This window comes from Zootoca vivipara, chromosome 8 (genome assembly GCF_963506605.1).
Source record: "Zootoca vivipara chromosome 8, rZooViv1.1, whole genome shotgun sequence".
Lineage (NCBI taxonomy): Eukaryota > Metazoa > Chordata > Lepidosauria > Squamata > Lacertidae > Zootoca > Zootoca vivipara.
In genome coordinates, this window is record NC_083283.1 from 40,552,889 (window position 1) to 40,565,854 (window position 12,966).

Here is a 12,966-nt window from a genome sequence, read left to right on the forward strand (position 1 = left end):
GCTACCCAGAGTGGCTGGGGAAACCCAGCCAGATGGGTGGAGTATAAAAATAAATTATTATTATTATTGATTGCAGTGACTTCTAGACTTGTGCCAATCAATCTTTCAGCATGGCTAGAGATAGTTCCTCCTATGTAAACAAGTCTATCCCAGGGGATAGTGGTAGCTTTCCTCAACCCTTTTATTTCAGCAAGTTCAAACAAAACAAAACCACCTCCTCCTATTGAAAGCAACTTACTGATGAAGTAGTCTCGGCTGCCAGTCTTGCTGCATACCTTGCGATCAGTCTGTGCTCTTCATCTAGACGGTTTGGGCTGTCAAGCAAACTGTTGTGAGGGAAGGGCAAGGAAAAGTGGGAGAGCAATTAATATATAGGTCGAGAGGAAAATATTCCGTAACCTATACATAAAAAAGTTACATAATAGAGGTTAATAAAATTATGAATCGTGTGGAGAATGTGGACAGAGGAAAATTACTCTCTCTTGAAACTCTCTTGAAACTCCGAACTCAAGATCACTCTGTGAAATTCCCTGGCAGTTGAATCAGGCCAGACAAAATGAAGTATTTCATATATTGCACAGTTAACTTACGGAATTGATGGCTAAAAGATGCTGTGACAGAGGCAGCTTCCAAAGGGGATTGACAAAGTTCATGGAGGAGAAGTCTATCAGTGGCTATAAACCATTCCAGCTAAATGCAGCTTCCAAGTTCAGGGATAAAAGGTAAAGGGACCCATGACCATTAGGTCCAGTCGTGACCGACTCTGGGGTTGCGGCGCTCATCTCGTGTTATTGGCCGAGGGAGCTGGCGTACAGTTTCCAGGTCATGTGGCCAGCATGATAAAGCTGCTTCTGGTGAACCAGAGCAGCACACGGAAATGCCGTTTACCTTCCCGCTGTAGCGATACCTATTTATTTACTTGCAATTTGACGTGCTCTTGAACTGCTAGGTTGGCAGGAGCTGGGACCGAGCAACGGGAGCTCACCCGTTTAAATACATCAAAAAGTTTCATATGAAGGAAAATCTCATACAAATACACGCCCATATGCCTCATAACTATATTAGAGGCATATGGGCATGTATTTGTATGAGATTTTCCTTCATATGAAACTTTCTGATGTATTTAAATGGTTCAGCTTTGTTGATAACGCAAGATTTCTCTTTGAATCTGGGATGAAGCAAAGTTCTGCAAATTTTATCTTCTATATTACAAGACACTGTTGTCTAAATGGAAGGTAAGAGATCACTGGGAATTCTGTGTATGGTTTAGATTGTCTTGGTACAGACTATCTCTCTCCCCCCCCCATTAGAATGGATTCATCCTTCAGTAAAAGCCATCTGCTTAAATGGTGCATATATAAAAACTGAAACTGAAAAAAATGTGAAAGAAACAACACTTGAGGAAGAGTGAAGATAAGTGTTTCATTCAGGACAACTTATTAGAAGCAAAAGTTTCAGTCACATAGTTTTTAATTAAGCACTGGCATATATGATAAGTTTAAGTTTAAAAAAATCAATAGATTGTGTTCAAGAAAATAAGCATGGCAAGGCAGAGTAGATGAAGGGCCCACAAGGACACTGTTGGAGATGCAACCCATGTCTGTGTACCCATGTCCTTCATATGTACAGATACACTGTGACCACAGTGGCCTGGTTCACACACACACACTGCTAACCAAAATCATGGCACAGCACATACAAGCAAACATGGGGTTTCTGGGGAGAAGACAGTGGCCATGTTGCTCCTCCTCTGGTTCTACTGCTGCTGCGCTGCTAAAATATAAGCCATGGTTTGGCCTAGCAGTACATCCAGACTTAGGCTTGTGACAAATCAAGTGCAGTAAGCCATAGAACAAACCTTGGGGACATCAAGCCCAAGTCTGAATGTAACACTACTGTAAACCAAACCAAGGTTTAGCTCACAGCGGTGCAACAGAACTGGAGGAGGAGTGATGTGGCTGGGATCTTCTTTCTAGGAACCCACATATTTGCTTGTTCCCAAAAAGCCATGGTTTGAATTGTGCAAACTGGGCCACTGTAACTATAAGGGAAGGGCGGAGGAGGTGCAACAAGAAAAGTATTCTACTTTCCCCCATTAAGAGTAGATAGCAGTTAGTCGCAAATAAGGAAGGAAGGGTGAACCTGCACCACAGTTACCACAGGATCCTTCCTTCCAAATATTCCATGCGCGCCTAATAGTGCCTATTGAATTGTGGGAGAAAGTAAAGGTTTCCCATAGGAAATGTGCCTGAACAGGGGGAAATTGCTGATTGTTGTCGTAAAACTGCTTCCAAATATGCTGTGAAAGGCCAGGGGGATCCCAAATCATTCTCGTAGTGAAAAAGTCATTAGATAGGATGGAAAAAGTCATAAGATAGGATGGAAAACCAGAACAATTCTAAACATCCTCTCCACTAGGCAAGTCAAGAGGTGACAATTCCATCGCTTGTTTGCTGTCATGACAACAGAACATGTGAACATACACTTGGACACTGTGGTTGGAAGTTTGTGGGAGAAAGTAATTCTAGAAATTATTTTGATATATACTTGTATAATAATATGTGGGAAAGGGCAAGACAACATCACTAGCTATTTCTCAGTTGATAGATTTTCTGAGACTACTAGAGTGTGCTAATTCACCCGAAGTCAACTCAGATGGCTCAAACAAATTAGTCATATCACACTTGTCTGGGAAAGGAAACAAAGACACCCACACTCCAGTAAACACAAGCCACTCTGATTTGAAGGAAAATTACTCCCCGTCCCCACATGCCCAAAATAAATGCAAGTTAAAAGTACATTTCATTTTTGAAATTTGCATGAGAAATATGTTTAAGGAACCAACACGCCTCAATCTTGGTTATTCAAATATCTCGATTGACTGAATTCATCTATGTCCCTCATGTCAGTGCAGCCCTCTGGGGACCTTACTCCTATTTAACTGCGAGTATCCTTGGAGTTGTCAACTTTTCAACTGGCTGCTGTAAATATGTCTCTTAGCAGAAGGTTGATGCACCAAGATTAGCAAGTGATAATATTATTTCCATGCCATGAAAGTTTCAGAAATTCTGCGCATTAAACATACAACAGCAGGCTAGGGCAGCCAGCAATCCACTCAGTATCACTGATACCTCCCAGACCATTTGGATGAGGCTGTACAGTATGTAGAATTCAGAACTAATGTTTTGTTAGCCTCTGTGAAGGTATGCTGTTTTGCTTTATTTGATGATTTTTTGGTTTTTTAGTGTTAGCATTTTCTTAGGATGATAATGGCTTTTGGAAATGGACCACATGCACTGTGGCAGTATCAGTCACTGTTGCTACGTGTGATCATTTGCTACCACACTGAGTAGCAATCCGACCTGTATTGGATAAAGCTGTGGCTTGCATTCAAATGGCAATGGAAGATTCCCAATTGTCTCTAGTCTGCATGCTCCATTACTTGTTATGAAAAGTTGCCCTAAACCTTTATCTAAGTTTGTCTCTTTGCAATTTCAAATAAATTGCTTCTGGTCCTAGTATCAGTGGACATGGTGAACAGTAGTTTTGCTTCTTTGGACTGCAAGTGGCAGACGATTATTAGTTAGAGCTGGGAACTTTGTAACCTGCTGTACAAAAACTTTATGGCCAGAATGCACTTACCAATTTAATGCATAACCAAAGACATTAGCAGAGGGACAGTATCAGGACTGATGCCAATCTACAAAAATTATATAATGCTCAGGAATAACATATTGTCTGAGCTCTTAAATATTCAAAACTGTGCACTTCTCCACTCCCTACTACAAAGCATTATGTAATACATGGTTAAGTCTGTTAGCTAATTTTGTCTGTTAATATAATGGGAATGACTGGTGCTCTTTTCAATCAAATACGTTAATACTGAAATCTTTGAATGTCAATAATCATATGTTTTGTACTACACATTGCTTCAGTTTGAACTATCATGGATTTCATTGTTTCTCTACCCATCCAAACCTTCAAAAGCATTCAATTTAAGGGTTTATCATGGCACACAATTTCTTCTCCACACTGAGCATGTGGACTCCAACTACACCAGCTCCATCTAGCAAGTGTAAACCAAAAGGAATGGGCCTCAATTTGACTGATATAAAAAACAATTGGCAAGTAAATGGCTATAGCTAGCAAGAAGCATAGACAGAGTAGGATGGCTTATTATACCAGAACCCTCTGTTCAGAAAATACCCATCAGTTATCTAACCATGCAAAAGGATATATTCACATGTCACAACACAGGGAGCTTTCCAGTCTTACATGGAAAAAGACGTCCTTTTAAATGTCTGCTGAGGAAAATGTGTTTTGCAGAATCCAAAACCAAGTTTCAGTCATGATCCCATACCTTAAGTACTTCATGAGTGTGATGCCCAGCCTTCATTATTCTGTAGACACTATAGGGAAGACTACCACATGCTTTCAACCAACCTTTTATCAACTGCTTTTGAGATCAGTCTAAGGTACAGCTCTACAGCGGCCACAGAGCAGGCAAATAAAAAGTCCTCTTATTCAACCATTGTATTTCTTCACTTGAAAAAATACCAAAGAATACTTGAATCTGTGCATTCTGTCCTACACACTCTAGCATGGACTAACTGATAGGGTGTTGGACCTGAGGGATTTGAGATGAAATTTCTGATTAGCCATGAACCCCTTGGATGCTTTCTGTCTTTATCTGAAACTACTATTTTAGGTATAAACAGCATAAAGCCAGGAAAGCAATATGCACCTTAAAAGCGCAAAAGAAACAATTATTAGTAACAACCATTGCCAACAGTACAATCTGAAAAAACACCTAATTACGCTGAATACTGTATTTGGATTTAATGCTGCTTATTCATCAAGGCATTCAGATGTCACCTCCATATAAGAAAGTTGTAGATCAATATGTAATGATGAACATACACTTTATGTGAACTGAAGACGGGTGGGCATGTGTGTCTTTTCAGTGAAATCATGTGCCTTTGACAACTGGATGTGAGAATTTTCATACAGATTTCACACAAAAAGAAACTTCAGAATATTCCTTACATATGCAGCAGTTCTGTGGTGGCTCATGGAGATTCTCACCCAGTTGGTCAGTTAGTAGGATAAATGGGTCAGAGTATGTATAATATTGATAAGTACACTAATGATTGCCTAACACAAATCAATGTGCATGGTAGTAATTCTACTGTTTGTAATATTTTACAGTGCTGAAATCCAATGGAATGAGGACCAGGCCAGTCAGTTTAGTTTCTGCGCAGTCCTTTGAGGAGTTGCATTCTGTAATGGCCTGGATTCGCCTCTAAAGTTCCCCACCAAGGTGCCCAGCCTGCACTAACCGTGAGGGGTTGTTCTGGAGCATGTTGACATACAACCCAATGAGAACATGTTCATCAGCCAGCCTGTCTGCAACATCGAGGCTATACTGTAACCTGAAACAGGGTTGGGGAAAAAAGGGTATAGTCCGGACAGACAAAGAGAAATAAACAGAGAAAGCAGGAGCAAGTAAGAGTGTGAAATGGGAATTTGTAAATGAGCAGTCAAATGTATTTTTTCCTTCATAAAACAAGTGTTGAAATGGTTATCAATTCCATCCAATCAAGGTAGAACTTAGAGATATTAAGAAAGTGGGCCTGCAAGACAAGAATATCAGCACCTACAAAAACTAAAGAAGCAGAGATGCTCAAGGGCCATGCAGGATCTGGCCTCAGATTAGTGCTACAATGAAGCATAATTTAGAATATAAGAAATTGCTAACCTTTAGCTCAAGTACTAAGCACACTTATTTTAAAGGGGAATTCAACTGACACCAGTCAGACGAGCCAATCTACACATGCAAAAAGAAAAGCCAACAGCCATGTGACACAGTTCTTAGAACGAACCATTTCAAATGATATGTAGAAGACTACATGTCAGAATGCTTGCCCATGCAAAATGTTTTTTGGACCTAACAAACTAGTGGTTAGGTTAGAACACTCTCACACAATGTGCAAGGTTTTTTGTGCCTGGGTATGTTTTGATGCAAGGGGTCAAATGAACATGTGATTTCCCCCAGAGGCATAGCTTGGGGGTAGGGACGAACTGGGCACCACACTGTGGGGGCGGCACTTACAGCGCAAGCCACATGTCTCTCCTGGGAGTGATGCGGTGGCTCGGGTGCCTGCAGGCTCTGAGCTGCCCGAAACATCAATGTGGGGCAGCTGAGGGGGAGGCAGTCTCCATGGAGGCTCCACTTGCCCCGCCCCGTGGCCAGCTTGTGCCACCCCAGGCACCCAAGCAGCTAGCTATGCAACTGATTTGTCCAATACAGAATGAAATGCTACAGTCCTAGGAACTGTGCACTGTACTATCAGTCGATCTGTATGGATTGGCTCTTAGGACTGAAGTGCAAAATTTAATTACGCATACACAAATCTACATCAAAATGTAGAATTACCTGTATTTTAAGATGTCATAGCAAGACCTCAAGTGTGCTACTACCTATATTTCATATGTCTTGGTTTATTTGTGCTTGATCCAGCTGGCAGATAAATTATGAGGAAATTAAAATTCTCCAGTTGATACGTTTTGTGGAATGCACAGTATAGTCAGAGGAGAAGGCATTTGCTTTAGTTGTGTTAGTGCAAGCTACTGATGCACTTTTTAAAACTTACCCTTTGCCTTTCAAAAAAGCTGGAGCAGCCCTAGCCAGCAATTTGTTCTGCTCTACTTCATTATCCTTGTAAGGAGAGCTAGTTAATGAGACAGGACAACTAAGACAGTAAACCATGAAGGCTGAAATCTACTGAACTCTACAACATAGGTAAGTGATTTAAATAACAGATAATGCCAAAATTGCTCTAAAAGTCTAAAATGGACTATCAGATTTGCACAAAACAGAATGGTGATTTTCTACAAGTCTACTTCTTTGATTTATAAACATTTTAGAGGAAACTGATACATCATAAGCTTCAGCCAAAATGGTTTCTAAAACCCTATTTAAATTGCAATCCTACACATACCCAGTCGAAAATAAGATCCACTGAGCTCATTGGAGCTTAGGAAGGTACATTTAGGTTTCCAGCCTTAACTTGTTAAGCTGCCACATACTGTGTGGAGTGAGACTTAATGCTGCCAACTCTTTAGAAAGCATTTTCTAGGGTAGCATTTCAGCTAGGCAGGGTGGGGATGAAGTTAGACATAGTTCTTCTTTTTGCCATTATAGAAGGAAATTCTCCCCGTTATGGATGATCTCCAAGATAATGTTCACATTGAACAAATATTTTTAAAATGACCTCTGATTTAAACATAGGAAAGCATTACAATCTTATATAGTGCTCTACCATGCTTATTCGTTACTGTATTCTTTTACGTTTGCATTTTTATGTTTAAATATATACAGAACCACAACAACATTTCTTGATGCAATTCTGAAACACGGCATAAATACTTTCTTTTCTGCTCCAGGTTTTCCATTCCGATTTATCCATTCCAAGGCAATATTTTCATGCCAGCTCTTATAAATAAAATGCATATTATAGCCAAAGGGCTGTGTGCCATGTAGAGGAATGGATTTCTCCACTTACAACATTGTATAAGAGGCGATTAAAGTAGTTGTGGTATAATGGAGAAGAGAATCCTTTACTTACTAAAGTATGGGGACTGAAGTCTGTTTGGGTTCCATTGAAATTGGTGGCTTAGAAGCGAATATTTTAGCAAACCAATTTGGAAGCAGTTTCCCATGAAATCAGTGATATCTGCTTCACATAGTGGGAATTATATGAAAATCTATGGTGCTCCGTTGTTCAACTGGAACTCCATGAGTGCAAGGGAGTACACTATTCTTTTTTATACTGGGAATATTCTATGTAAAGGAGAATTGTTCCACGTGCACAATGTAAGTCTTCGAATTTCAGAAGAAGAGCAGCACTTCATATGCACATTGGGGGACCCATATCTGTATCTAGGCCACAGGGTCCTGGTGAACACGTCAGGTTACAGATGATATTGTGTCTGTTCCTAGTTATGTTCACCACTCAGTACTACTCCAGAAAATTTATCTATCTGTGGACTTTCTTTCATGCTTCTAGAATCTGAAACAGATTCCAGTCTCCAGTTCTATTTACCTTGTGGGTGACACAGGCTTTTGCAAATGGTTGCCTTTACCATGCATGCACAGATCTCTGTGTCAATGTGGTGCATTCATACCATTGTAGAATGCAGGTGGGGGAATCCCCCAAAGAAGCAAAAAAATCTCCAACATGGTGATTATCTACAGCTGTGTACAAATAGCCTATCTATTTTGCACTCTCTGTAATGCACTGGAGCTAGTATATTTTTCTGGTATGTTGTATGGTGGGGGCAAGGACAAGGGTAGCAGGAAGGCAGCAGCCACCAGACACAAAAAAGTGCAGAAAATATTTAGGTAAAATTCTCCCGAGCTGTTATGCTTTTTCTAGTTAGGTGAGAAAAAGAAATGTCCCAGAAATCATCTCAGAAAAATATGTTCTGAGAGATTTAGCCATATCATGTAACTTGTATGTTGGCATTCGTTTTTCATCAACTAACTGAATAAAAGTGCAAAGAGAGGCAGTATTTAAGTACATAGCAAATCAAAATGATGCAATATTCAACTCCTATGAAGGTGAGAAAAATCACCACCTGTTCTAGACTTCTCTGTTTGCCAGTGATCTTGCTTCCTTACAAATATTTGTGCTAGCACTGTATCAGTGAAATCTTTTCTCAGTCACAAACATGCCCTGAGAAAGGTTTTTTTAAAACATACTTTGATATTAATAGAAGGCAGTGTCTAAGCTATGGAAGAGAAATCTTGTTTCAACCTAGTTAAACAAGGCATAATTCCAACATGAACACAATAAGGGACCTACTAAGGCTCCCTATCCAAGGCCCAGAAGAAGCTATTAGCATTGCAATAGCTGATACGTTCACAGATATGGACCATACAAATGCTACCTCAAAAATGTACAAGTGGAAAAGGTACAGAAAAGGGCAAATGACCACAGGACTGGAAAGAGGAAGCTTTACAACACCTGAGTTTTTTTAGTCTGGAAATAGAGTGGGCATTATAGAGGAGTATATAAGTATTCAAAGTATGGATAGCGAGATTTATTTCCCCCTCTCTCATTGTTCTAGAACCCATGCCATCCAGTAAAGGTGAATTGGAAGACTCAGAACAGACAAATACAGTTCAGATATGGAATTCAATCCCACAAAATGGTAGTAATGACCAGAGGATAAGACTAGCCATGATGGAAGTACAGTATATACTATGTTCACTGCTTGAAGCAGTGTACCTCTGAATACTAGATGTTGGCAGCACAAGTTGTATTCAGGTTCTGCTTGGGGGGGGGGGTTCACATAGATCTCTTTTATGTGCTGCTCAAGCGGAACCTTTGACATTTTTCTTTGAAAGCAGACCCAGTGGCGAAGCATAGCTGTCAACCCTCCCTTTTTTTGCGGGAAATCCCCCTTATTCCAGCATCGTTTTCTGCTGCTATCCTGGATTGTTAGATATACCGTAGACCAGTCATAGGCAACCTTGGCTCTCCAGATGTTTTGGTACTACAACTCCCATGATCCCTAGCTAACAGGGCCAGTGGTCAGGGATCATGGGAGTTGCAGTTCCGAAACATCTGGAGAGCCAAGGTTGCCTATGCCTGCCGTAGACTGTCCCCGGGACAGGTGAGGCTGCTGATCCCTTATTTTCAAATCCGAAAGATGACAGCTATGGGAGAAGGGGGGTGCGGCCCACCCCAGGTCTCATCACTGAGGTGTGTGTGTGTGTGACAAAATGAGTTTTGTTTTTTATAAAGGGCTCACAAAACTTTTTAGGAGTGAGGTGGTGGCTTAGGTGCCTGCAGGTTCTGCGCTGCCTGAAACGGCAGCGTGGGACTTGCGTCTGCCTACTGCCTCTCCCTCAGCCGGCCTACAGCTGAGGGGGAGGCGGTGGAAAGGCTCTAAGTGTCAGAGAGGCTCACCCCACCCTCATGGGCATGGATCGCCCCGACCCCGGCTGCAGGACATGCCCCCACACCAGGCACCCGAGTGGCTAGCTAAGCCGCTGAACTATATTTTGCTTATAAAAGTCTCCTCAGTTATGTGACATAGGCAACTCCTGTTCAGGAGTTTAAAGACTCTATTGGGTTCATGGGGTTAGTTTCATAATTAGATCATGTCCATAACAAATTAATGGAAGTGTAGGATGATATTCCATTGTTTTGAAGACTGACAATTTATTGTGTGCGCTCACATGCACTTCTTCCTATCTTGACTTACGTTTTATATCAGTTTGACATGACAGTTTGGTTTTAGTTGCTCAGTTATAAAAATGGCATGAGTAAGCTTTTAGCTATCTAACAGAAGGAGTGTGACATCTACCATTTTCTGGAGTCTAACATGCACAACTAACTGGATCATTTATGGTCCTTGTCCAAGCTTGTTGTTTCTAAACATGTTGACCAGTAACCTCTTAGTTGCTTTTACCAAGAGAGAAAATATCATGCTTTAAAAATAATAATAATCCTGTCCCAGAAAAAGCACCCAGGGGTTTAACAAAGTTACTTTGAGTCTAACACCCAGTATTCAAAATAGGGGTGTTTGTACATGACATGCAGAAATCATTATTAAAATCTCACATCTCTGCATGCTACAAAGGTGCTACATAGCTAATTTCTGAACATTTGCATTATTATGTATTTTCTCCACTTCTAACCTAAGAGCACAGAATTGGCACTAAAATTTCCATTCACAATTGTGCCCGTTCACATATAAACAAAACAGTGCATCAAACATTTAAAATTCACATTTATATTCGTATTCTGAGCCCTTGGCCCCATTTAAAGTGAGTTTACAGTTCAATATCTATGTCACAGTAATTCACAAGTGATAAAATTTGCTCTTGATGTCACTTGTAAAAATACCCTCTGTGGACTAACTGGTTTTAATTAATTATGTGAAAAATCAAGATAGGCATGCTTCACACATGCAGTTTTTATGCTTGTTCCTGGACCTCCAAAATTGCATAAACTTAGCCCTGTTGAATGAAACCAACAGGTCCATCTAGTCAACATGTTTTAACCAACAATGGCCAATCAGATGCTTCTGGGAAGTCCACAAGTAGGGGATGAAGAACAGGTAGTTTCACCATACAAATAGGGGCAGCACCAGAATATTTACGGTATGTGGAAGTTATTTGAGCACCATGTTATTCAAGCATCAATGATGAATGTATGAATCAGTGCTATACACTAGAATTCTATGGGAAAAATATTTATGGGAAGTAAAGTGAAAGAGCAACATAGACTTATTATTAGATTTCATTACACTGGATAGTAAATTATTGTCAAAGAGTACGGATCCTCTAAAATATAATGTTGTCTACAATGAACAAAGAGCAAGAGATATGTGGTGTACAGTGAACTCAAGTGATATTAAAGCATTGATTTTATACAGGCATTTCACACTTACTGTGAGACATTATTCACTACTGTAACATAAAAGATGCTGATGCTCCTATTTTACTATATTGTTTTGTTACCTTCTTAGTAAATCAAGGTCACAAACAACAGAACGTATGTAATAACATTCAAGAAACACACAGGACTGCTCAGATAAAAAGCAGGTTTTATAGATTTCCAAGTTTCATGTTAAAATAAGACTTCTGCACAACTAACCATCTACTTAAATGTTTACAGTATATTTCAATGTCTCTTCACAAATGGCAGCTTCAGCGCCAAGCTGCGGTGTGTGTGTGTGATATATTTCAGCAGGGAAACAGCACCAGATGAAAAGGTTAAATCCTGTCCCCATGCTGTCAATCTGGATCAGAGCCACTGCAGAAAAATGTATGGGGAATCCCAAGCACAGGACTTGAACACGCCATTAAAACAACTTTTATTTTAACCCTCTGTCGTCCTTAGTGGGTCCACTGGCTATTAGGGACACTGAGAAGCATCACAATCAGCTGTGCTGATTGTACATAATTTAACATTGCCCACTCTGTAACTGGTTTGCCAAGCCAACCTCATCTATATGTGGGAAGCTGCATCCCTGTGTGAATTGGTGTGCCTTTGTGAGGATTATGTAGCTTCTTTTTGAGCTGCGTTTTGGAGGAAAGGCACTAAAATTAAACTAGACAGGTCAGCAAGCCTAAGGGTTAAACTGTGGTGCATGTTACAGTATTCATTTAAATACTTGCCCTGTGCAAAATGCAAGATAAAAGAACAGTTCAAGCTCAGCATGAGATCCATTTGAAGTCTCATTAAAACCACAGTATTCCTTTGTCTAAGAAACAACCCCCCTTAGTACTTCTGAAGAATGACTAATATATTAATGTACTGATTTTAATGTACTAGCTACAGAACTACATCAGTTAGTAGTTTAGTGCTCTTCTTATACTGACCGTAAATTGTTGTGAAGCTGATTTACATACAGCTTTATAAGAGAGTGCTCATCAGCCACAGGACTGGCTACATTTATACCCTCAAGTAACCTGAATGATTCAAACAATGAAATCTCATTAACAGTCTGTACAAACAGAAACATATAGGGATACGTTTGGTGGGGAAAGCATTTAGTTTACAGCCATAGTGGATAGGATACTGACATAAATGAATGAATGAATGAATGAATGTTTCAGGTTAATAAGGACTAGAAGAAACACACACACACACACACACACAAAACCACCCCACCATGATTGGATCAGACTGCACATTAATTCACTGAGATGTCATTGGGAGAGGGAAACAAACATAAGGTTCAAATAAAATGTAGACAAGTGACCTCTGGGATCCATCACAGAATAGGACAACAGTTGACATTAGACAATGGATTACAAAACTTGGCTGGCAATAAAGGGGACTGAACCTCAGCATTCAGGTAATAAGCCTCCTTGCACCTGGTAAGTTGTTATTTCATCCATGTCCAATTCATAGTACTTGAGCATGGAATACAACCAACCTTTGC

At 40.2% G+C, this 12,966-nt stretch overlaps 1 protein-coding gene across 10 annotated transcripts in view; it reads right to left on the reverse strand.

The window, feature by feature from the left end:
• DTNA (dystrobrevin alpha) overlaps positions 1 to 12,966 on the reverse strand; it is a 201,531-nt gene that overhangs the window by 31,901 nt on the left and 156,664 nt on the right. For 6 of the 10 annotated variants that reach the window (XR_009558021.1, XR_009558022.1, XM_060277852.1 and 3 more), the window contains exons 11-13: positions 6,654 to 6,731; positions 5,340 to 5,432; positions 239 to 326 (exon numbers count right to left, since the gene is read on the reverse strand). Coding sequence is in view for 8 of the 10 variants with exons in the window: in XM_060277852.1 (XP_060133835.1) it covers positions 239 to 326; positions 5,340 to 5,432; positions 6,654 to 6,731 (259 nt within the window). In the remaining 2 variants the exon portion in view is untranslated. Of the gene's footprint in view, positions 1 to 238; positions 327 to 5,339; positions 5,433 to 6,653; positions 6,732 to 12,400; positions 12,491 to 12,966 lie in introns of all 10 variants that reach the window. The other 4 variants (XM_060277857.1, XM_060277854.1, XM_060277856.1 and 1 more) reach the window with 3 other exon arrangements.